At 40.6% G+C, this 26,690-nt stretch overlaps 1 protein-coding gene across 3 annotated transcripts in view; it reads right to left on the reverse strand.

Moving 5' to 3' along the window:
- The window catches only part of PEX1 (peroxisome 1), a 74,620-nt gene that overhangs the window by 29,405 nt on the left and 18,525 nt on the right, over positions 1 to 26,690 (reverse strand). For all 3 annotated transcript variants that reach the window (XM_089995299.1, XM_089995298.1, XM_089995300.1), the window contains 2 exons: positions 18,849 to 19,589; positions 18,632 to 18,723 (listed from right to left, as the gene is read on the reverse strand). In XM_089995299.1, the coding sequence (XP_089851425.1) occupies positions 18,632 to 18,723; positions 18,849 to 19,589 (833 nt within the window). The remainder of the gene's footprint in view (positions 1 to 18,631; positions 18,724 to 18,848; positions 19,590 to 26,690) is intronic.

Here is a 26,690-nt window from a genome sequence, read left to right on the forward strand (position 1 = left end):
GTTGCGACCGTGATCGTGTTTCTCCCTGCTGGTGTTGAGGTCACTTGTTGCTGCTCGATGTGATCTCTATCATGTCTCGACCTCAGAACTCAACCATTGATCGTACTGTTGTGACTTTGTTCCTTCTATTGGTGTGGTGTTGCTGTGATCATGTTTCCTCTACTGGTGTCGTGAGCAGTGTAGGTCGTGTGTGCTGGTGTTGTGACTGTGGTTGTGCTGTGGTGAGGCTGCTGCTGATCAAGAAGCGTGAAGAAGGTTTGGATGCTATGGATCATGATCAGCTTGTAGGTCCGTGTTTGATCATCGTGTCGCATAAGAAAAGTACGTTGATCTGAAGTCACGGCTCAGATCAGATTGGTGTCATCCTAGGTGAAGGTTGTTAAACTATGTTGCAGTCAGTGATTTGATTGTTATCGAACGTCGGCGATCAGATCATTATCGTGAAGATTAACTGGTAGGTGTTCCAGTCTTGAAGTTGGTCATCTTTGCTGGAAAAAAAATCCAGTCTTGAAGTCGATAGTCATTGCTAAAGAAAATTTTCAGTTTGTGGTTGGGATGATGATCTGATCTCTATTCAGATCTGGAAGTAGATTACACAGGAGACTCTTGTTGCGCAGAAATAGTGAAGAAAAAAAAATAATTTTGGTAGTGTCTTGTTGTTGTCCTTGGTGAGCAAATTTGTTTTTATGGCTTATTCACGTGCTCTAAATAACAACCAAAAAACAGAGGCCATTGGTGAATATAAGGCCTTTGCGAACCCCTTTTCATATGGATCCTCAGTTAAGCTATATGATACTAATTATGCAAGGTGGTCTCGCACCTTCAAGATATATGTTTCTGGTCATCGAAAAAAGCATATCCTGTTGGAATTGGAGCCCACTGAAAGAACAGGAAAATATGTCTCCTGGGACGAAGACAATGACATTGTGATGTCATGGATAATGAACAGTGTACAATCCCATATAGCTGATGGACTGATTTATTACACCTCAGCTAAACAAATGTGGGACAATCTCCGTGATACATATTTTCATGAAACTAACGTGAGTCGTATTCTACAAGTTGAGCGGGATATTTATCAGTTGCAGCAAGGAGATCAGACTCTGGCCCAATACTATGTCTCTGTTAAATTTGCTTTTGAGAGGCTGCACCAAACAGAAGACCCATCAAGAGCAGACTATGGTTGCCCGGTTCCTTACAAGATTATAATCTGATTTTTTAGTTGCCAAAGTTCAAATGCTAACTAGTTTTGATGTTCCTACTCTTGCTGTAATAACCTGGAAAAAAATTTTGTTTAGATCCAGGCCGAATCCGGTCCCGGATCCGACCCGGGTGATAAGTCGGTTGTGTGCTTTTAAAAGCACGCAGCGACGAAGGGGGGAGGTTCTCGAAACCTCCTTCCCCCTCTCGTCTCTCTGTCTCTGCATCCTCTCCCCCTCTGTCACCCTCTCGCTCTCCTCTCCGTCCTCCGCAGTCGTCGACGGCCACAGTGACATACGACCGAAGCCGCCAACCACCACCTTCCCCTCTCCTGCTCTCTCGTCCTCTCTCCCCGACTCTCTCTCGTCGGCGACGCCTCCGTACCCGACCCCCATACTCTCGTGCCTCTTCGGTTTTGCAGAGGAGCCCCTGACGTAGGAGCTCCCTCTGCTCGTCGGAGACCCCCTCCGTTGTTGCCATCGTCGACTGCCTTCGTTCCCTCCGCCGACGCCAACAACCCTCAGGTATGCTTCTTTTTCTCCTTCTCTCCTCTTCGTCTCCCTCGACCCTCCTCTTCAAGGGTCGGTGGACCAGAGCCACCAATCGTGATGGCTCTGGGTCTGCCAGGGAGGGAGGTGTTGAGCACCTCCCCTCATTTTTCCCCCCTCTTCTTTTCGATAGGCGGCAGGGCTGCCGCCTACATCGCCTCTTCTCTTGGGCGTAGGGCTTTAGGGGAGGGGCTGCTCGTGCCTTGGACAGTAGGGTGGCAAGCCCCGCCTCCCCTACCTGTCTCTTGTCCAGGTAAGTCGACAGGGGTCGAGCCCCTGCCACTTAGCCGACAGGTCGGTAGGGGTACAACCCCTATCGCCTGTGAGAAGGGTTGGCAGGGGGTTTTGGAGCCCATGCCTGCCCTTTTGTTTTCACAGGGAGGGTCGAGACCCCTCTCTGTCCCTTCTTTTTCACAGGGAGGGTCGAGCCCTCCTTGTCCCCCTTTTTGTCGCGCAGGGGGGGGGGGGGGGGGGGGGGGGGGAGTTTCACCCTCCCTGCCTCTGTTTGTTGCGGGGAAGGGCTCGAGCCCTCCCAGCCTACGTGCTATGCAGGGGAGGGTTCAACCCCCCTATGCTTTCATAATATGCAAGAGGAGGGGTCGAGCCCCCTCCTCGGTCCCTTGATGTTAGGGGAGGGGTCGAGCCCCTCCCTGCTTGTTTATTGCGCAGGGAAGGGGTCAAACCCCTCCCTATTTCGGTGTTTCGCTGGGAAGGGGCCGAGACCCCCTTCATCCCTCTATTGTTCAGGGGAGGGCTGAGCCCTCCCTGTGTTCTGTTTTTACTTGGCAAACAGGGGCTCATCCCCTGTCTTTGTCTCTTTTTGCAGGATGGAACATGGTCGTCGTTGTTGCCCTTTTGCAGAGATGGCGGAGGACGGAGTCCCCTAGCCCTCTTTGCATACTTGGCAGGCAGGGGCGAAGCCCCCTGCCTCCCCCTTAGTGGCTTGCAGGGAAGGGCCTCGCCTCCTTGCTCTCTTGGCAGGCAGGGTGAAGCCTCCCTCGTTGTCTTCTTCAGGCAGGGGTGCAGCCCCCTGCTTCTCGCTGACAGCAGGTCTATAGGGACTCGCAACCCTAGCCCCTGCTTCTTGCACTTATGGCAGGTGCGCAAGGGCACGATGCCCCTGCCTCTGCTTCCCTTACGTCAGGACGGCGACAATGCTCCTGACCTTCTATTTTTGGTATTAGCTTGCTACGATCGTTACTTTTGCAGCTCGTGCGACGGATCTTGCTCGCGCTCCGTGACCCGAGCCGTCCATCACTTACACTCGCAGACGCCAGCAAGCTTGCAACTCTCAAATGTAGGGGAAGATTGCACAGAAGACTTGGACAATTGAATTTAGTTCAATTAACTAAAAAGGACAATTAAATAAATATATATCATATATATTTATACGAGTACGCACTTAACTCAAGGACGCAGTTTCGCGATTCTTGTCATTTACTTTGCCGTCGTGCATCGCGCAAAGGTTCTGCATTGCACTCCTGCCTATAGTCCTTTACTTTGCCATCGTGCATCGCGCAAAGGTTTTGCGTTGCACTCCTGCCTACAGTCTTTACTTTGCCGTCGCGCTTCGCGCCCAGGCTTTTGCTTTTGCATATGTGTTGTTACTGTTTTGCTATTGCAAATGACGCTCAAGTTTTCGCTCATTGCATATACGTTTGAAGCATCCTCGTGGAGGATGCAAGAGACATCTACCACTCTCCCTCTTGCGACAAGAGTTCAGTCGGGAGCGAGCGATGCATCATCGTCTAAGGAGAGGGATACCTCGCAAGGATCCTGGATCTTCAAGTACGCAGTTCCTGCATAGTAGACTTGAGATTTAGGGAGCTGCGCAAAAGCATCAAAGGCTGCCCCAAATCGAAACATTTGGAAGGATGTGATTGGCTTGTTCTGTTCGCCTTTCGGCATATCTCGGGTGATCCCGAATTGGGGGTTCGAGCGAACTTCTTAGCGGGTGTTCTATTGAGAAACCCACATCTCGTCTATCGAGGCCAATATCTGTTAGATTTTCAATCTCCAGGTCGTTCCACGCGTGAGAGCTGAGAAACAGAGAGAGATAGAGAAAGGGAGAGAGAAGTTGGGGAAAAACCGATACCCTATTTCCTTAGAGTCGGCTGCTGTGTATACTCATTTATATTAACATGCTATTACAAAATTAGGGTACTAAAATACCCTCATTACAATAAATTATATTACACAATGCCATTAATGAGAATTGAATGTCACGGGTCTGGATCTCCAGATCCATGACCCGTAACAAGAGAAAACACTTCTTTTCACCCTCCCTCAAGTTGTGCATGATCTTGAACCATGAACAACTTGCCTTTTAACATCCAAAATTTGTCTTTTGTTAATCCTTTTATAAATATATCTGCCACTTGATCTGTAGTTCGAACAAATTCAGGCTCAATCTCTTTCTCTTCTACCTTTTGTCTCACAAAATGCTGGTCTATTTCAATATGTTTGGCACGACTGTGATGGATTGGATTAAAGGACATACTAATGGCACTCTAGTTGTCACACAAAAGAAGTGATCGAGAGATCGATTCTCCGACTTCTGTCAGTAGGTGTCTAATCCAAGTAGCCTCAACAGTGGCGGTTGTCATTGACCTGTATTCAGCCTCTGTACTGGATCTGGCAACAGCCTTTTGTTTCTTACTACTCCAAGAAACCAAATTCATCCCAACAAAAACACAATAGCCGGATACTGATCTGCGTTCATCTGGGTCTCCCGCCCAGTCCGCATCAGAATAAATAGTGATCTCATGTGCATTTTACCCATTTGTCTTTCGCTTATATATGAGGTCATCCCCAACCGTTCCCTTCAGATATCGTAGTATCCGTTTAACTGCTTCCATATGCCCTTCACATGGTGCATGCATAAACTGAGAAACTTGATTCACCGAGTAGACTATATCAGGGCGAGTAAAAGTGAGGTATTGTAACATACCCACTATGCTACGGTACTGTGTGAGATTATCAAATGGATCTCCGTCTTGAGAGCTAAGCTTTTGATGAAGAACGCTAGGAGTGCTCAAGGGCTTGCAGTCTTTCATACCCGCTTTATTGAGAACATCAATGGTATACTTATGTTGAGTGAGAGTCATCTCTTTAGAAGCACTGTCGACTTCAACTCCAAGAAAGTACCGTAGTTTGCCAAGGTCCTTCATTTTGAACCTCTAATTCAAGAGATGTTTGACTTCTTTAATGTGCTCATTGGAATTACCAGTGATGATGATATCATCCACATATATCAACAACAGAGTAATTGTGTCTTGTTTCTTAAATATAAATAAGGAGTGGTCAAGAAGAGATTTCTTAAAACCATATTTTTGTATTTCAAGAGAAAAGTTGTCGAACCAAGATCGAGATGTCTGTTTCAATCCATATATCGCCCTTTTTAGTCTGCAGACATATTTTGTATGATTGCCTTCTGCGTAACCAGTGGGTTGTTCCATGTATACTTCTTCTCTCAAATCTCCATGAAGAAAAGCATTCTTCACATCAAGTTGGCTAATAGTCCATTGATGTTCAATAGCTAAAGAAAGTATGACTCTGATTGTCTCCATCCTCACCACTGGACTAAAAGTTTCATCATAATCCTGTCCTTGCTCCTGTGTAAAACCTTTGGCTACAAGTCTCGCCTTGTATCGCTCTATAGTCCCATCTGGTTTATACTTTATTTTGTACACTCATTTCGAACCAACAACGTTTCTGTCAGGTGGTCTTGGTACGACATCCCACGTACCACATTCATGTAGAGCTTCCATCTCCTCATTCATTGCTTCAATCCACCTTCTGGAATTTGACGCTTGAGAGAACGTTGTGGGTTCATCTTCTTTATTCAAGGCTGTTAGAAAGAGTTGAAAATCTAATGAGAAATTTTCATAACTGACCCACCTTTCAATTGGATGGCGAGAACGTGTGGATCTTCTAGTATCAACGATGTTGGACGTAGAGGATGCGTCCATATCCGAATTAACTATGGTGGGCGGCTCTCTTTCTCGTCGAGTGTAGACGAGGCCTTTATACCTTTCTGGATTCAAAATTGGGTTTGTATTTTCATGGGCAATCATTTCATCAGTAGACACAGGTCTCTTATCCTTTTGAGTGCATTTTGAGCAAACATCACTAGCTCCTGAGAGAAATTCATAATTCAACAAAGGATAATAAGCCTCAACTTTAGGTTTTGATTCTGAAGAACTAGTACATCGACAATCAAAATTCAATTCATCGAAGATGACATTTCTTGATATTTTGATGTGCCTGCTCGCCGGATCATAGCACTTGTACCCTTTATAGTCATCAGCATAACCCACAAACCTGCACTTCAGGGCCTTATCCTGAAACTTATGTCTCATTGAACTGTCAGCATGAACATAGCATAAACAACCAAACACATGCAAATCATAGTAGTTGGGATGTACACCAAAAAGAGACAAGGAGACTTGTTTTCCAAAACAGTCATGGGCAATCGATTTATCACATGAACTGCAGAATGAAAAGCCTCTGTCCATAAAGTGATCGGAGGACTACTGTCATGCATCATTCTCATCGCACTCTCAACAATATGGCGATGCTTCCTTTCAGCAATCCCATTCTGCTAAGGTGTGTGTGGGCAAGACACTTTTTTTCTTATCCCGTTACTTTGAAGAAAGTTAGTAAAGTCAATGGAAGAGAATTCACCTCCTCCGTCACATTGGAAACTTAGGATGTTTTCAGAAAATTGGTTTTTGACAAAGGAATGGAAGTTACAGAACAACTTGAAAGTCTCAGATTTGTGTTTCATGAAAAATATCCAAGAATAGCGAGAATAATTGTCAACAAATAAAAGATAATATCTAGTTCCAGATATGGAAGCAACTGGAACAGGCCCCCAAACATCAGAACAGATAGTCTCAAAAGGTCTTGAAGTTCTTTTATTAATAGAATGAAATGGTAAAACATGGCTCTTATATAAGAGACAACTAGAACATTTGTTGTCATTGACATTTATTCCTAAACTTGACTTGGGAATGAGGTTATTTGAAACAAGCTTTTCAATGAAACTACTACTGCATGACCTAGACGACCATGCCAAAGGTTTGGCTTATTGATTTCAGAGACACTAAAAACACGATTTTCAGAAGACAACGATGATTGGAGCTTCAAGTTTGGGTCTGCAGAGCGAATATGTGTTGAAGGATCTTCTTGAAAAACATACATATTGTCTTGTCGTTTTCCTCTAGCGAACGTCTCCTTCGTGCAGAGATCCTTGACAAGAACAGAAGAGGGAGTAAATTCAACTGAGCCTTTGATATTATCAACAAGTTTAGAAACTGAAACGATGTTTTTCTTGATATTAGGAGCATAAAGAACCTTTGAAAGGTTGATGGAAGATTCGGGCAAGGGTATAATGGAGTTTCCAATACGAGAGACAGAGTGGTGTGATCCATCTCCAGTAACTATACTACTACCAATGTAAGGAACAAGTTTTAGGAGCTTACCTGCATCACCAGTAACGTGAGTCGCTGCGCCAGAGTCCACATACCAAGTACCTTGCTCATTTTGTTTCAGATTCAATTCTGCTAAAGCTGACAACAATAACTCATTTACTTCTCTGTTGGTCCTTGTATTGTCTGTGCCTCTTTTTGCTTCAGTTTGTGTTGATTTTCCTTTATTTAGGGGATTGAACCAGCAGTTAGCTTTGATATGCCCCTTTTTATTACACAGAAAGCAGGTAGGAATTGGCCTCTGTCTTTGTGGATTGGTATATGTGTTGGGTGTAGGCAATAATCCACGACCTCCTTGACCACTTCTCCCTTGTGCCCCCTTTCCCTTGATATCATAGCTTCCTCGTCCTCGTGCATAAGTAACCCTTGTAGCAAGAACTTCTTGTGCCCCAGTATGCATAGATGATTCTTCAGAAAATCCCTTTAGATTCATCTCATATTGTAACAATTTTGCACGCAAATCTTCAAAGTTGGGCAGCTCAGGTAAACATAACAGGGAAGTGACAATCATATGATAGTCGTGTCCCAATCCACTGAGGGTTTGTTGTACCAAATCTTTATCAGTTATTGTACTTCCAACAACTGCTAGTTGATCTGTGATAACCTTCATTTTGTTGAAATATTTCATGATGGTCATGGAATCCTTTCTTAACATTTGAAATTCTCTTTTAAGAAACATAATCCTGGCCTGAGAAACCTGTGAGTATGTCTGAACAAGTCTGTTCCAGAGTTGCATGGCAGTGCAGTCATCTGGAATGGCTACAAGTACCTCTTGTGACAGTGTAGATGTAATATAAGCAACTAGTGCTTGGTCTCTTTTCATCCAAGCCACAAATTCAGGCTCTCTAACATATACTGTAGTGGATTCCCCTTTGTTGTCCCTTTTTTCTCGTGATATGAACTCAGGAGGAACTGGAATAGATCCATCCAGATGTCCAGAAAGATCCTGACTCCTAATGAAATGTATGATTTGCCTTTTCCAAGTCAAGAAGTTACTATTATTTAATTTTTCAGACACGAGTTGGCTGAGGAAACTTGAAGAAAGAACTGACTGGCTAGGAAGTGAATCCATGTTGCACAGTATTAAGAGTGTGTTCAGCACAATCTGCCTACAGTTTCTGTAACCTTTTTTTTTTTTACAGAAACTAATTCAAATCAATGGCTATCAGATTGCTTATTTGAAACAGAAATTGAATATCTATCAGATTTCTGATTTGTATAGGAAATGGAATATTGGGTATGAAAATCACAAAAAAAATGTGAATATGAATTCCCACTCGGTATTGACCCAATGCTTTCAAGCTAAAGGAGATAAAATAGTAGGAATGAGAGTGTATCGGCTTGATCAGATCTGATCAAGGATGCAGCTGAATCAAAATAGGGCCCGATTGTGTGATTAGATCATGCTGTGATCAAGAACGATAAACAGGGTATATTAATGACAGAATGAAGAAGAAGAAAAAGGTATTTTCAACAAAGGATTTGGGGTCGAAAATCTGGGCTGAGTCACTCAGTCCTCTCTGAGTTGACTCAGATTAGGTAGGAAGATAGTTTGATCAGATCTGATTAACGTCAGATCTGATCAAGTTCAAGGGACAAAAAAAGAAGACAGAAACTGTAGGGAGAAGAAGGAAGGAAGATCTGATTATCGTCAGATCTGAATGATGTCAGGTCTGATTGAGAAGAAAAGAATGGACTGGGTCAGTCGTAAACAGAAAAAAAAAATTCAGACGAGATGGGGAGACAGAAAAAAATATTTTCTTGACTTAGACTAGGAAATCGAGAAGAGAAGGATCTTTCTGACGTACCTTTGAGATCGATTCCAGTTTCAGCTGAAGCGTGACTCTGATACCATGTTAGATTTTCAATCTCCAGGTCGTTCCATGCGTGAGAGCTGAGAAACAGAGAGAGATAGAGAAAGGGAGAGAGAAGTTGGGGAAAAACCGATACCCTATTTCCTTAGGGTCGGTTGTTGTGTATATTCATTTATATTAACATGCTATTACAAAATGAGGGTACTAAAATACCCTCATTACAATAAATTATATTACACAATGCCATTAATGAGAAGTGAATGTCACGGGTTTGGATCTCCAGATCCATGATCCGTAACAAGAGAAAACATTTTTTTCAGTATCGAGTCATGCGAGGCATGTAGATACCCCGATAGCGAATGAGATTCTAGAAAATCACATACATAATGTTGGCACAAGGTACTGTTGTTTCAAAAGATAAACATTACATCTTTGTAAAACACTCTTGTTGAGGCTTCTATTGAGGAGCTATACCTCCTTCATCCTAGAATACTTGTAGTTGTGCATGACACGTCCAGTACTGCGATGATCGGATGAGATGGTCGTGCGACCTCGAACAGTGCTAAATACACAATGTTGTAATCACATAAATGGCCTCACATTCGCCTTCACAGGCAAGATGCTCGAGTGGTTTGAAGACCACAACATAGGATGTGTCGTTAGTTAAGCAACCCCTAACGCACCCATTCGCTTCTGGTTGTTCTGTCAAGGGAGAGGACAAAGCGGTACAAAACTCCAATGGACAGGTTGTTAACAACCACCCCACGGGCAATGATCCGACCTCCCCAGTCATTGGAGTTAAGAGGAAAGGGGCTACAATAGTTAGCTCAACACTTCTGCAGAAGTTGGATGCATCCGTGGCACTGCCTCCTTTGGGAAATCCTCTCTCGGCTAAAGCCGACCCTTTAGGAGCGGACTCAACTAGCTATTCGAATTATTGAAAATACATAGAATAACAGACGCCCAAACTAGTCTCAGTTGTTTCTACGTTTTGCCTGCACGTACCCGCAGGCCAGTAATATCGAAACATAAAATCTGTTCACACTGGTCGATCGCTTGCTTGCTTGCTCGGTAGTTCAGTATGCTACTCGTCGAGTTGTACCCGCCTGTCGAGGCGTTACTCTAGTTTGTTAAACTGCTTGCGCAGTTCTTTGCTAAGTAACATCTAGCTTCTCATACTAGTTAAATGCTTATAAGAATAGCATTATGCCAGTTGTTACATATTAGCAAATGACTTGCTTTACCTCTTGGTCGAACTGTTTGGTGTTTATTGTAGCGTAGCACTTGTTGGCTTGTATCTCTTATGATTGATGTGATTCCATACGGCTCGTAATCTACGAATTGGTAGCAACTAGGATTGATATGGCCGCTTGTCTTATAAGTTGCTTACGTATATAATTGTTGTCGTATGATTGCTTATGTATGGCTTGTGATGCAACGGTTTATGCCTTACGATTAATTTAATTACTTGCTGATAGACTGAGCCATTTGATGGTAATTGTATGTCTTACGAGCATTGTTATGAGTGATTGTCTTATTCAGTTTTTTTTTTTAGCTGTCGGATAGAGTTAGTTACTCTTCACCTATAGAATCAGCTAGATTGTCATATCTGCATGTTTTCGTGTGTTTTGTTTTACTAAGTGAAGTGATACGATGCATATTGCTGATATACATGCTTGTGCCCATATTGTGGCTACTGACCCCAAGAGCGATCAATCGTTTAGAGCAGTCGATTGTATAGATGCATGTATCACTGAGTATGGTGTTTATGGAGGACCTGATCTCCAAAGGATTATCTGCGAGGGCGTGTATGACCAAGATCAGGTGACCTGGCTAGAGCGGTAGATTCTCTGTGAGGATGTACACTGTCCACGAACGGGTAGCCGCAAAGACGGTGAACTGTGACGAAGTGTATGGTCCAAGACTAGGTATACCATCTAGGACGGAATTCCTTGTGAGGTTATACATTTCTCAGACCAGGTGATCCGGCGTTGATCTTGTTGATTGTAATAGTGGCTATCGACCCTGAGAGTGGTCATTTGCGCTGATGCATGTATCGCAATGATTTTCATTGGATATGGCATTTGTTGCGGACCGGCTTCCTAAAGGTTTCGCTGTGAGGGTATGTATGATCAAGACCAGGTGATCAGGCTAGAGCGGTAGATTCTCTGTGAGGATGTACATTGTCCACGAATGGGTAGCCGCAAAGGCGGTGAACTCCTGTGAGGAAGTGTATGGTCCAAGACCAGGTATACCCTCTAGGGCGGTAATTCCTTGTCAGGTCGTATATCTTCTAGACTGAGCGATCCGATGTGGATCTTGTGTTTTTGTTTACCATAAACAGTCATGGTGAACTGTGATGATCTTCTGAGATTGTTTGAGATAGCCAGATATGAATCTATAGTTTTGGCTTTCTGCTTTAGCATGATTACATGTTGATCCCTGATGTGAGAATCACATCTTTAGCGATTTTAGATCATGATCATGTTTTGGACCTTCTACGGAAGAGTGGACTTTTCTGAGAAAGTATGACGCCTTAGAGAGTTATAACCGGTGACAAGTGGCCGCGTAAGGCCTTGAGAGATAGGAATAGTTTAAGGTTGTTCAGGACAAAGAGTTTGTTAGAAATAGTGAGAGCGACAAATGATGTCCTGATCAGGGTTACCGGAAGCACCTAGCTAAAAGGGGAAGCGCGAAACGTCGCGCTTCCGAAGCGTGGGGGGAAGCGTCCCCCTTTTTTGGGAAGCGCGCTTCCCTTTAATGGGGGACGCGTTTCCCTTTAATGGGGGACGCACTTCCCTTTAATGGGAAGCGCGTTTCCCATCACGCTTCCCCCACGCTTCACCTGTTTGTTTTTTCCAATTTTTTTGTATTTTTTATTTTTATTTTTTTCGCTTCCCCCTCGCTTCCGAGACGCTTCCTAGGTCGCTTCCGAGACGCTTCCTAGGTCGCTTCCGAGACACTTCCCGAATCGCTCCTAAGTGGTCCCACGCTTCCCCGCTTCCTAAAATTTTGAAAGTGCCTCGCTTCCCGCTCCCGCTTCCCGTATCGCTTCCCGCTTCCTCAACTGGCAACCATGGTCCTGATAATGATTAGATGCAGAGACCCCGGTCTAAGAACGAGAACAAGCTTGTTGTGTGGTAGTTCATAACTTACGATCAAATGAATCGTTTTTGCTACGTTTTGCACTACTTACGCGTTTGCACTACTTACCCGTTTGCACTGCTTACCTGTTTAACTGCATATCTGCTTTAAACTGCTCAGCATACTGAATTAAATGTACTTAATTCAGTTTCATGTAGTCCTTCTTGTGCACCTACTAGTTTTTCGCGAAACTAACACATTTTATGTGTACAAGTGATGATCAAGTACACTACGGGCGATGGCGCAATTGCAAGATGGCTTCAAGACTTCTTCTTCCTGCTCCTAGCTCGCGTCCTGGACGCTTTGGGTTTGTATCAGATTTTCCTTAGGATACCCGAATTTTGTGAGTTTTGGTTCTTTTAGCTAACGTGCCCAAAGTTGTCAGCTTGCCTTCTGATTTAACAAAAGAAAAATCTTTCGCTGATTTCATAAACAAACTCTGAAGGAAAGAGATATTTCTAGTCTCTTGCCTGTTTTTTTTTTCTGAAAAGATTCGCAAGTTTGAAATTTGGGGCGTTACACTTGCAGAAGCCTATAATCGTCTGAGTAGGCTTGCCATCACTCTTCCTCAAATTCAATCTAAATCACAAGCATCAGCCCTAGCAATCACCTCAAGTCGTGGAAGAGGTACTTTCTTGAATTTTCGAGGAAGAGGTCGCGGTCGCAATACTGGAGGAAGAGGAAGGCTTTAATGTACATATTGTGGATTCGGTCCAAGGCTCAAGTTGCTAAATTCGAGGCAAAGAACCCCACTACCTCCTCCAGTGATTCGGTTATTCTCAGTCGTGCAGGGTATGATGAATTGGTGTCTCACCGGCTTCCTAGTTCGAGTGCTCCTATGCATGTTGCCGATGTGGCATGCTCTACAGGTGATAGCCTGAGTTATTATGGTAGTAGATGGATTGTTGATTCGGGTGCCTCTAGACACTTGTGTGGGACTTCCCATAATTTTTCTAAGCTACATCATATTGTTGAACCTCGCAAAGTTATACTTACTGATGGGAGATCTTCTCCTGTTGTAGGCCAGGGAAACATTCCTATATCCCCCACACTTTAATTGTCTAATGTCCTTCATGCTCCTTCATTTCCTCAAAACTTACTATCTGCTAGTCGTATTGCTAAGGAGAATAATTGTAGGGTGATATTTGATCACGTGTGTTGTATTTTTCAGGACTTGCTGACAGGGAAGAGGATTGGTGGAGGCCATGAGGAGGGTGGTGTCTATTATCTACATCAGCCGGTTGGATCCATGAATTCTGTGTCTGATCCATCTTCCAGTGCCTATCAGTGGCTTCTCCGTCTTGGTCATATTCCTTTGCCAAAGCTTCGTAGACTTATTCCTCAAATTTCTCCGTCTGATTCATTTCAGTATGACACCTGTCAATTGGGCAAACATCACAAAAGCTCCTTTCCTTCTCGTGAGAGTCAATCGAGTCAAGCAATGCTTAAGATTTTGCATGTTGATGTATGGGGACCTAGTAGAGTACCTAGTCGATCTCAGTGTCGTTATTACTTAGTTATTGTTGATGATTTTTCCATATTGTCATGGGTTTTATTAATAAAAAAGAGGTCAGAAGTTGTCTCCATTCTTATGTTTTTTGTCATTAAAATAAAGACTCAGTTTCATTCTCTTGTCAAGATTATCCGCACTGATAATGCTCTCGAGTTCAAGTCCAATGAATTGTTACAATTTTATCGAAATCGTGGCATCCGTCCTCAAACTACTTGTGCCCATACATCTCAGTAAAATGGCGTTGTGGAGAGAAAATATAGGCATCTTCTAGATGTAGCTCGCACTCTTATGTTGCAATCAAATATGCCACCCTCATACTGAGGGGATGCTATTCTCACTGCTTGTTATCTCATTAATCGTATATCGTCTTCATCCTTGGAAGAACAAATCCCTTTTCAAATTCTCTATCCTAATGCTCCACTGTTCCCGATTTCTCCCAAAGTATTTGGATGTGTCTTCTTTGTTCATAAACTTGGACCTAACCGTGATAAATTATTTGCCCAAGCCATCAAGTGTGTCTTCCTTGGATATCCAAAAAATCAAAAAGGCTCCCGGTGTTGTGATCCCATCTCCCGTCGAGAGTATGTTAGTGCGGATGTATTTTTCTTTGAATCTGTTCCTTATTTTTCTACCACTGCATCCAGACTACATGTTGAACATGGTGATGCCCTGTCTCTTCCCATTCCTCCTTTTCCTTTGGAGTCGTTTTCTCAGACTATCTCGCATTCTCAGTCTCCCCCAACTGCTCGGTATCATCATCCTCCTCTGGTGTACACTCGCAGATCACCACCTGAATCAGCACCTACATCACTGCCTTCTTTAGAAGTAAGTTCTCCTGAAAATATTGAGATGTCTAATGTTGATGATGATAGACCTGTCGCTTTCAGTAAAGGTAAAAGACAATGCACATTACATCCTATTTTCAAGTTTGTTACTGAGGCACGGCTTGAGGTTCACATGAAGAATTTTATCTCTGCTTTATCTGCCACTTTTGTCCCACTTAATCATCATCAAGCGTTATTAGATCCTAAGTGAAAGCAAGCGATGCAGGTTGAGATGGATGCCTTGCTCTCATGCGACACATGGGATTTGGTTGTTCCTCCCACTGATGCAGACATTGTTGGATGTAAGTGGGTCTACACCATTAAGTATAACTTGGATGGCTCAATTAAAAGGTACAAGGCTCGGTTAGTCGCTAAAGGGTATACTCAAACATATAGAGTTGACTTCTTTGAGACTTTTTCTCTAGTAGCCCGTCTTGGGACTATTCGGTTGGTCATATCTGTAGTTGTTTATTATGAATGGAGTTTATGTCAGTTAGATGTGAAAAACGCCTTATTATATGGGGATCTGTCTGAGATTGTGTACATGCAGCAACCGCCCGGGTTTGAGGTTGAGGGGGAGTGTAGCAAGGTGTGCAAACTAAAGAAGGCTATATATGGTCTTAAACAAAGTCCCTGTGCATGGTTTCAGAAGTTATTTGAAATCATGTGTGCATTTGGCTTCAACAAGTCATCTTCAGATCACTCCTTGTTTATCAAGAAAACCTCCGCTGGTATTGTGGTTATGGTTGTATATGTCGATGACATTATTCTTAAAGGGAGTAGTGCAAAGGACATCTCAGACACAAATATTCATCTTCAGAAGCACTTTGTCACAAAAGATCTCATTTCTCTTAGGTATTTCTTGGGCATAGATGTGGCCAGAAACAGTGAGGGGTTAATTCTATCACAAAAAAAGTATGTACTTGACCTACTGCAAGAAACAGGAATGTTAGGTGCCAAACCGGCCAATATACCAATGGATCCTAAATTGCATATGTATGATGAAAAAGCAGAACCTATTGACAGTAGAAGTTTTAGATCTTTGGTTGGTAAACTTTTATATGTCACTGTAACAAGGACAGATGTCTCCTTAGCCGTGAGCAAGATAAGTCATTTCATAGACAAACCTACTCGAGTGCATTGGTAGGCAGCTATGATGATTATCAGGTATTTGAAATCCTCTCCTGGAAAGGGATTGCTATATAAACAAAACTCCAACTTTGATATAATTGTGTACTCAGATGCAGATTATGCAGGGGTCATTGATGATAGAAAGTCCACTACAGGGTTTTGCGTGTTTGTCGGTGGAAACTTAATTACTTGGAGAAGTAAAAAACAAACTGTGGTAACTCGTTCCAGTGTTGAATCAGAATATAGAGTTATGGCTCAAACAGCTGCTGAAATGATGTGGGTTAGGTCCATTCTAAAAGATCTACAAGCATCCCCAATGTTGATGATGTGTGATAATCGAGTAGCCACCTATATAGCTAACAATCCAGTTTTTCATGAGAGAACGAAACACATTGAAGTTGATTGTCACTATATACATGACTTAGTACAGGCGGGGCATATTTCTACTAGTCATGTGACTTCTGAAGACCAAGTTGCAGACGTCTTCACCAAGCCTCTCGCAAGTGCAGGTTTCTCAAGATGTTGCAGCTATGCTCCAGCTTGAGGGAGAGGGTTAAAAGTAATATTCATAAATCTGGGGGTGGTCATACGCAATTTAGCATAATTACGTATGCCTACTTGTAATCACGTTCCACCTATTTAAATAGGTGATTAAGGTTAATGAAAAGGATCGAACTCTCTCTCTCTCTCTCTCTCTCTCTATATATATATATATATATATATATATATATATATATATAATAGAATCTAGGGCTGACAGATTCAACAAAACCCTTATACATGTTAATGAATGGAATTCCTCGTATGCTTTGACCTATCATGACATGATATGTTATTTCAATTTTGTTCATAGTGCATGTGCACACATAAAGTGAATGGGTCCGATTATGTAATAAAATTTCTAGATTTTTTATTTGCATTAGGTTTGCTTATGATAACAACATTGGTCTTATACGTGAGCATGAACCTTCTTCTCATTTGACTTGAGTATGTCATGCTTAATTCGAGGTGTTATCACAAACTTTGTTTCAACTGTATGTGAATCATGCGATAGATATGTTTTCCATGTACATAATTGCATGCATGCTCACAGGTTCAGTGAGAGTGATTCATGAAGGAAGGAATGTATGTGACATGAATACGTGTATCAAATAGATGCGTACACTTAACATGAATGTATGAACTCATGCACATGCACATGACCATTATTGTTTCACGCACAATGTTAAGTTGGCATTATGAATATGCATTGGAAAGCATGTTGACATCATTGCATATATGGCATATCATGATTTTTGCATTTGATGCATCGATGATCAAGATGGATCATCATAAGTCAGGTGAGTCTTGAGTTTTAGTTTGCTCATTCACTTATTTTAATGCATCGTAAAAGTCACCTTAATATTGTTGCACTATATTGCATTATTCTATGTTTTTTCGCAAGCCGTGGTCCTGTGATGAATCCTGCATTTGGATGTGCGAACTTGGATTACTAAATTTGCATGCTGAATTGCAGATTAATGAATGAGCATTAATAATAAGATAAAGAATAAGAACAATGTAATATACGTTCTGAGATAGCCCGTCTTTAGAATGGTGTTCTTGGAGTTGCGGTTTGGCAAACCGTGAGAATACAAAAACTATGTGTGCATCGTTGTTGCCCCTTAACCCGATATTGAAGTTCTTTCTCCTGGCCACGGTTTTAGAGAATTTCTGTCACTTTTCCTGAGAGTGGTGTGTATACACAGCTGTTATTTTGGTATACCAAGAAAGTGACACTTGTGGGTGCTGATTTTTCTGGTGTTCCGACATTAGATGCTGATTTTTAATGTTTCGATGGATGGTACTGTTTTTTTATATCGGTCGAGGACTGAGTTTGGAACCTAGTAATAAAATACAACTTGTGTGTTAAATTACCTTAGGAACCCTACTTGACCTCAGGAATTCTCACATGTTTTGAGCATCTGCGGGCAATGGTAATAATAAAAAGTAGAACATAAATCTATGTGCATTCTAATAGGGACATGCATATGAAAGAGAACTTGATTAAAAATAATAAATTATTCATGTATGTGCATTGAGATTATGTATTTTCCTATTATGCATTAGATCATGCATATTTACTTATTTTTTTATTTGTCCTGTAATATTAATTGCATGATATTGCATCTTGTTGCATGATGAATATTCTTATTGGTTACTTGAGATATTGTGCAAACATTCTAATAGCATCTCTCTTAATTATTGCATGAATCTTATCAGTATTTTTTATGCTTATTTATTTCATTAGAAGGATTCGTACACAGACTTTCTTGGATTCTGACACCGTACTTTTTATGTTTTTCGAAACCCCAGATGCCCAGTGAGGCGACTTGCTCGTGAGAGGAGCTACGAGGGGTTTACATGATTGTTCGGCAGACTTCTATGGACAGCGGGGCTCTCTTTATTTATTTTCTTTTATGCACTCTGATGTTCTTATTTAACTGTCTCATGACTTTATCATTTCTGAATTAATAAATGTTGGTTTGTTATGGTTTGGATGATGAGTGTAAGATCCCTAATGGTTTGTCGAGTTTCCTAGTTGTATGGAACTGTAAAGGCCCCGGGTCTCTGGGAAGATTTTCGCAATTGATTTAAAAAAAAATCTGCACTTTTTCTTGGGTATGAGTTGGGGTCGTTACACACCCTGTTCAAAGTGAGCAAAAAAAGAGCAAAAAGCTAATAGATAGAGAAAGAAAAAATGACAGAAAAAAGGACAGCCTGTGTAGCAGGCCCGCAACTGAAGTTACGCATTTAAAGATGTCTCTCACACAAAGCACTGGTAAGAAAATCAAGTGTAACTGAGCATTGAGAAAGCCAGGGCTCTACTAATGTGGCAGTAATGCTGACCTATGTAGAATAATTTCTCAACTAAAAGGGAAGAATCAGTAATGAACAAGAATAGAATATATGATGCCAAACTCACTGGAGGTCCATAGAGGAGAACATGACCAGGGAATGGTAAATTGTAAGTGGTAAACAACTTTCCAGAGCATGGCGACAATATCATCATTATTCCTGGAAAAGAAGCAAATCACAAAGTAAGACTTACTGATTAAACATTTGATATCTTAATTATGCCAAGCAAAAAGCAAATACAAATAAAGCTTTATCTATCACAGGATATCAACACAAAAGCTTACTATTTAAAGCTTGAGATGAAGCAGATTCCATCCAGTGCAAAGATGATACTGCTACTCCAGAGATTGCATCAGATCTTCTTTGGTCAACATAATCAAAAGAAACAGGCCTACCCAGACACAATTTATCAGACAGCATCTCTAAGTCTGTATAGCTATTACGTCCTTTGTTGTCTGTTGATACAGAAATCTCAAAACTGCTCTTCTGGTCACTATCCCCAATATTAGCTGTCAAAAGAAATAGGATTTCTACTGTTGAATTTTCATCCTTGCTGCTCTTCTCACTAGATTGTAAAGAGGATGCCTGGCCCATTCTACAGCCACCAGAGAAACAGCCCATATCCAGCTCAAGATGAAATAAAGTTTCCTTTCCCAGTACAACAGAACTCATATTGCTTTCTCCAGTCTGTGAGGCCTCCATATTCTGTTGCCCAATAATCCATTTCCAGAAAAGGCATCCTTTAACCAGGGATCTGGCAGCATCCCTCTCATGTTCAGGATATGTGCATGGAAGAGTAGCAAGAAGTTTTTCATGAATTGACCAATCTATCATCTCAGTACTGATGGCAAAATCTTTTCCACAGTCCCGTCTTCTATTAGTTAACTTAGGTTTGCTCTCGAACATGTTCAAACTACTTGTTTCAAGGGACTTCTCATTGTTAGACAACTTAAACCAGCAAGGAGATAGGTCCAGTGTAGGAATGTCCTCGACAAGAGTCTGGTTGTATTTCTTTACATAGACCCCTGCATATATGGGAGTGAACTATGTAGTTGATCTAACATCATAAGCACGTCAAAGAGGATATGTAGTTGATCTAACATCATAATCAACATAAGACACCTCACTGTGCTCAAAGAAACAGCATAGGCCAACATTTGTGAACAAATCTAGGAATGACCACAGAACAGAAGCAAGCCAAAACATGGAAGTTCTAGGTGAACATATATTAAAGCAATAAAAAAGCAGGAAAAATGAGGCTTCATATATCAAGTGACAGCATAAAAACTAGAATTCAAATAGAAAATATTTTAAAACAACAATGATAATAACAGTAGTGATGGTGATAGTAATTGCAAAGGGTCGAACATGATAACTAGATCAGCAGAGTAGTGTTATCTTTAACAAGGTTTGGGCATGAATCCAACTGGGGCCTACCCCAATTCTTTTGCTTTTGCATTTTATGTAGAGAAAACCACTACTATGGTTCAGACATCCTGTTATGGGCCGAGAGCTGTCACCTTGACCGTGGACATCAATAATAAATAAAATTATTACTATTACTAATATTAATGGCAACTAGAATGACAAAATGATTTGGATCAGTCTCAGACACCCTTAGAGGGTGATTTGAAATTGATAGAGCCAAGAAAATGAGTGGAGGGAGGAAAAAGAGAAGAAAGAGGAAGAAACAGGAAGAGAAAAGAAGTTGAGAATGCTATGGAATGAGGAGGTATACCCTCTATTCCTTCACTATGTTATGTATGAAGTCCAAAAATTACTATAGTTCTCATGTACAAAATGTGTACATCAATCAAAAAGTCAAACCCCATTGAACTGGTCAACACATCGACAAATATGACGCTTTTACAACACTTCCCTTCATGTCCATCATCCCCAACTTGCCAATTATATTAGTGGATTTGGTAACAGATCCACCAATTATTTTGTAAGCCCCCACATGAGGAGCTTATTTGACCTGCTTCTCAATGTTCTTATGTTTGAAGTGAGAATCTAGATCAATATGTATAGTAAGCTCGTGATTTACCGAGTTATGGCAATGTGTATGGCTAATTTGTCACAATATAGAATAATGGGTAGATGCACCTCTATGCACAATTCATATAAGATTGACTTGATCAACATACTCTCACAAGCTCTAAGTGTCATAGCTATGTACTACGATTCAACATTTTCAGAAAAGAAAAAAATTGTAAGCATGAAATGCAGTTTGAGGTAAATCATCTACTTGAAGGTCTCCATTGTGTTGGGAAATGTAAAACTCTGTATTTCTAGTGTATGTGCTGCCCCACTTGTACATTATGTTATTCATAAGGGGTATTTCTGTACATGCTGTAATTATGTTGTAGTAGTCAAATGGTCATATGGTCTTTTGTGACCATCCTTGATAGATAGTTTGAAAAAGGTTTATCACCCTATATAATGTTGTAACAAAGTTTTCTTGATAATGAAGTTTTGTATTTTATCGAGCCTTCTCCTCGTTCTATCTCCCTTCTCGTTTATGTATATCTTTGATACAGTATCAGAGCCAAGAAGGGGAGATTGAGACTAAGGCTAATCTGAGGAGGGTCCAGAGTCCAGACTTCATTTTGCTGCTTGTGAGAAGCTTGCTTCAGGCTGTTCGTGCAAGGAAGGTGATGTCAGCAACACCTATACGGACAGAGAGTTTTCAGCCATCTGAGGTAACCAATTGATAGACAATGATTTTAGAAAGGTTTAGAATCAAGAATTGGCATCATTAGGGTTATATCTTTCTGCAAATTTTCTTGGATTTTTTTGATTGTGGGGTGAACAGTGTTCAGATTTGAGTCTTTTGCTTATTGCAATTCTATCAGTAACTTTTGATGTCTCTCTTATTATGTTTTGGGGTCGTTTTGGGTGGAAAATATACTGTAGGTAGATTTGAGTAATAGTAAATAGAGAATAGTGAGTTTTGGCAAGGTTTTGTGCTCTATATAGGAGGCAATAATCTGAAATAGAGGTTCTCCTAATATCGATAGACTGTATTGGCTTTGTTTTTGGCTTCTAAGTATCGTTTGGCTATATCTAACTCTGTTGTTGAGGTCTGTACTCAAGCTGTACCTGGTTGGTGTGTTCTCTCATCTCGGTGGTGAGATTTGAGGTATCAGCTGCTGGTGTCGTGGAGTATTTGAAGTTTTCGGTTGCGGCTTGTCTGTTATATTGACTTATTCTGCTGGGTTGTTTGGATATACAGCATATCTTGTGTTGTTTTGCTGTGTTCTTTTTGTCTTGTGTAGCTTGACTTGTAGTTTGGGGGTTGGGGTGAGATGGAGAAGAAGGAATTAACTCAGATTATCCCTATTAAGTTGGATGGAACCAACTACACTTATTGGGCAGAATACATGAGAATTGTTGCTAAAAGTTTTGGTTACGACAGGTATTTAGATGGATCAAAAAGGAAGGAGGAGGATTATGCTGTCACATTCCCTGAGTGGGATAAAAAAAACTCAAAAACAAAATCATGGATATTGGGATCAGTTGAGCAAAATATTGCTCTAAATATAGTGAAGTATGAGAATGTCTAGGATGTGTGGAGCTACTTGAAGCAAATTTACAGAAAATCCAATTGGGCTTGTAGGTATCAATTGGGACAGGATTTAAAGGCTTTACAACAAGGAGATGAAATCTTTCAAGTCTTCTTTACCAAGTTTCAGTAGTTATGGGATAGTCTTATGACTACGTTGCCTACAATGAAGTGTGCTAAATGCAAAGAATGTAATGAATGTAAGAGACTTGAGGCAGAGGCTAAAGACCAACAACAAGTGATTGATCTCCTGATGGCCTTACAAACAGAGTTTGATAGTGTTCGCAGTGGCATTCTTCATCGTCCCACTTTACCCACTCTTGTGCAAACTCTTGCCAAGCTTATAGCTGAGGAGACCAAAAATAGGTTTGTAAGTGCTCGATCCACTGAATAGAGGGGGAGGGGGAGGGGGATGTTGAGATATTTTTTTTTTGTTATTCTTATAAAAAGAAAGGGGGGGTGGGGCAGCCTTTTCGTAACTCCCACCCCCCACCCCACCCTCTTCGTAACTCCCACCCCACCACCTCTCTCTCTTCTTCCTCTTCTTTTCTTTCTTCCTCTTCTCCTCCTCCTCTTCTTCCTTTTTCCACTTTTTCATTTCCTTCTTCCTCTTCAAAACGTACCCATGTCACATCTGATACCCACATCTGTGTTCAGGCATGTCGACACGGGTACACTGGGTCATATGGCATATTCGTGTATCATATCTTCCAATTCTTCTTATGTGAGGAATTTGAACATTTTTCAAGTATACATGTATCTTCTTTAGCTATGAATCTTATATTCGCTGGTCAAATTACCAAACAAACGTTGTAATGTCAACTTCTCTTCTAGAGATTGTATTGTGCAGGATCAGCTATCAGGGAGGAGGATTAAGACTGCCCATAGGAAGGGTGACCTATACTATTAGGACTGGCTTGACTTGAGCTTACAAAGGAGGACGAGAGGCAGACTTGGTAAAGCAATTTTAGAAGAGTCGATGTTATGGCATCAACGACTTGGTCATATTAACAGTTCTAGACTTCAACATCTTATGTGTTAAAGAGTCTAAAGTGTTTGTGTCTGACCATCTAAAAGAATGTCAGAGTTGTAGGCTAGCCAAAAGTCATGCTTTACCCTTTGGGTCTAAAATAGTAGAGTCAAAAAGATCATTTGATTTTGTACATTCTAATGTGTGGGGTCCATCACCAGTTGTGTTGAAAAGGATGACCAAGCCTTTTATGTCAAGTAACAACATCTTTAGATTGGACATGAATACAAAATGATTTGGATGGCAAAGACAAAAAAATCATATAATATAGGTCTCTTCTTTTATTGCTTTGTCCAATCCACTTCCCTGACTGGAGATCCTACACATAGCAATTGGTTGGTAAAAAAAAGACACTACATTCAAAATCGGTTATTTAAGAAACAGAGAAAAGATTTAAGTTTTGGAATAATCCTAATTTTTGAAACATAAATTTTTTTATCTTTGCTTAAAAAACTTTTAAGGTTTCTCATCCCTTTAACATCTAATGATGTTCCATCGGCTGTGGAAACAAATGATTTAAAAGAGTTAAGACTTGGTTTGGATAAAAGAGATGCATTTGGAGACAAATAAAAGGAGGCACCAGAATCAAGGATCCAAGAGGACATACCAGGAGTTGATGAGATCGTGGCACCGAAGGTGGAAGGTGTGGAAGAGTTGTTTCTCATGAATTGTTGAATAGTTTTCGTAAGTTGAGCAATAGAGTCATTTATGTCTCTATTTCTTCTTGATTCTTCACTTGAATTGCTTGGGCTATCTCCAACAAAAAACACCTTCTTTTTAAGCTTAGGATGATCGGGTCTAAGATGACTCGGTTTATTACAATGGTGACAAACAATTTTTCTTCCTCTACCATTGTTATTTTTTCAAAAATGAGGAGGTTTATATGTCCTCATATTATTTTCCGGTTTAGATACTGCATGACCTCGTCAAAGTCTTTTTTAAGAGCAAAGCGAGTTTCTTCTTGATATAAATCGGCAAAAATTTCACTAAGAGGAGTAGAAGCCCTATGAAGAAGGGATCCTCTTAGTTGTTCAAATTCGGGACGAAGCCCGTGAATAAGATAAAAAAAACTTTCTCTCTCCATTTTCTTGAAATAATAATGAATCTATTATTGAAATGCTTGAAAAAGCATCAAGGAGAATAGGGGAGAAGCCCCCTTTATATATACTACAAGAGGGGCCAAGGGGAGCTCCCAAAAGAGTCATTGGGAGCTCCCCAACAGTCACATTTGTGAGCGTTGGGGAGAGTCCCAATGACTCTTAAGGGAATCCCCTTTTACCCCTTTAATTAACAAAAAGAAAAAGAGAAAAATATAATGGACATGTCTATTTACAAAGAGATGAAAAGACCATATTGCCCCTAGTGGGCATTACAAAAGCTATATATATATATATATATATATATATATATATATATATATATATATAACATCCATATATTTTAACAGTATAACCTTTATACTTATCCATGATCTTCCTTGCAAAAAGGATTGGTACATATGTGGCCACTGCAGCATAGTCAAACTGTGTACTGGAAACTGGCCTCACCAACCAATCAATTTGCTAAATTTTTCTTATCCACCTTTAAGTTGAATACATCCTATGCCATATCATTCAAGCCTGACTGCCCTTATACGCAAATTTTATGGTTTAATGCTTAGCAATCATTAAGAATTAGTAGAGTCCACCCACCCTATAGATATGATTCATTATAAACATATTGGTTTCCATTATGAACTTTTTAGTATAAATAACTTTTGCACATCACTTTTCAAGTCCATGACCGACTTTACTATTCTTGAGCTAGCAAATATTTCTTTCAAATCTTCAATGAAAGTGAAATCTATGATCTTGGGAAAGTCTACAAGTGCTACAACTGGAACTTATTCTATGTTCTAAAACTTGAATCAACTGCAAAATTTGTACTATTTGCAATCTAGACCATAAACAACACATCTCTTCCTCCATGACAAGAAAACATTATGCTCAGGGGAAGAAATAGTGGAAATAAAATATTCTTTTTCTCTTCCATGAGATCATCAAGTGTGCATAGCAGTAACTCCTTATGGAGCTCAAAAATTTTACCACATCTATCAACTTCCAAAGGATAAAAGTTGTCTTCGCATGGCTTAATTTTGAGGACAATGTTTTAGTTCATACATGAAAAGCCCCTTCTCTCCACCCTTTGGGTTTTAAAAGCTCTTGGTGATGCAGTATGCACAATAACATACACACGGATTAATAACCGTGATCTTAGGATTTTGAAACCTAAAACAATAACACTATTGCTGCCCTCTCCAACAAGTGGTATGCATGGAGGGTGCAAGAATCACCATATCATCCTTGCAATGCAAAAGGATAAAAGGAAAGAAACTAAACCAGAGAAGAGAGTGCCAGTGTTGGACTCACAAATTATTACTAAATAGTACATGAAGCCTGAGGACATAAATGATATAAACTGTGTATGTTGCACAATGAATAAATATTTATGTTTGCTAGGCATGAGATCATGCTGACATGACGTAGCAGCAATTAAGGTTATAGAAACCTCAGCATGACAGATCCAAGAGCTCTGATACCATGTATAACATGCTTTCAACCAGTTCTAGACATCCTTAGAAGGTGATTTAAAAAATGCTCAAGCCAAGAAAATGAATGGAGGAAGAAGAGAAGAAGATAAACAGGGAGAGAAGGAAGTTGAAAAAACTATGGAATTAGTTCTATCTGGCCGAAGCTCTACTCCTTTATTATCTTTTAATTCCAAAAATAACTGTATATAAATGCATAATATATATCTTTCAAAAAGTCAAACTCCCTTTTGGCACAATGAACACGTTAGTTAAATATGACCTCTCACAGCAAACAGCAACAACAATAACAATAATGCAATTAGAAGTAGCAATATAGTAGCTCGATAATAATACTACTGACACTACTGGTGCTAGTAGTTTGAACAATAATTTATTTGCTACCAATTAATGTATGCTGGCAGTATATCCTCTCATGGAATGGTCAGAAGTAGCTCTGTATTGTAGAGGTGGATGTCAAAATGAACAAGCAAAGATAAACAGAAATCTTACCTTCATATGTAGCAGACAAAGAAGGAACTTGCAAACAAAAGCCAATAATTTTTTTTAAATCCAGCACAACCTTTTTTAAGAATGACAATGGACCACTTTTTACAGGACATTCAAAATCCTGATAGAGTACATCAAACTTTACCTAACCTATATGAAATATAAACTAATCTACAAGCATGCAATTGTTTTATGCCAACCATCTTTCAGTCTTCACTATATTGTTCATGTGGCTCAAACTGATCAGAAAGAAAAGGTTGCTAGTATGATATACAATCAGTTCATTCACCCCATACATAGGGATTTCAATTGGTTTTTAGTCTGATTAGCACAGCCACCAGATGTGGATCCAAAATATTGGTTTGAGAAGGGCAACAAAAACCAAATCCAGGTTAGATTCAGATTTCACATGAATCAGTTCTGTCATGCATTTCATCAAATATCTAATTCAACCA

This window comes from Nuphar pumila, chromosome 2 (genome assembly GCF_984573655.1).
Source record: "Nuphar pumila chromosome 2, dmNupPumi1.hap1.1, whole genome shotgun sequence".
Taxonomy (NCBI): Eukaryota; Viridiplantae; Streptophyta; class Magnoliopsida; order Nymphaeales; family Nymphaeaceae; genus Nuphar; species Nuphar pumila.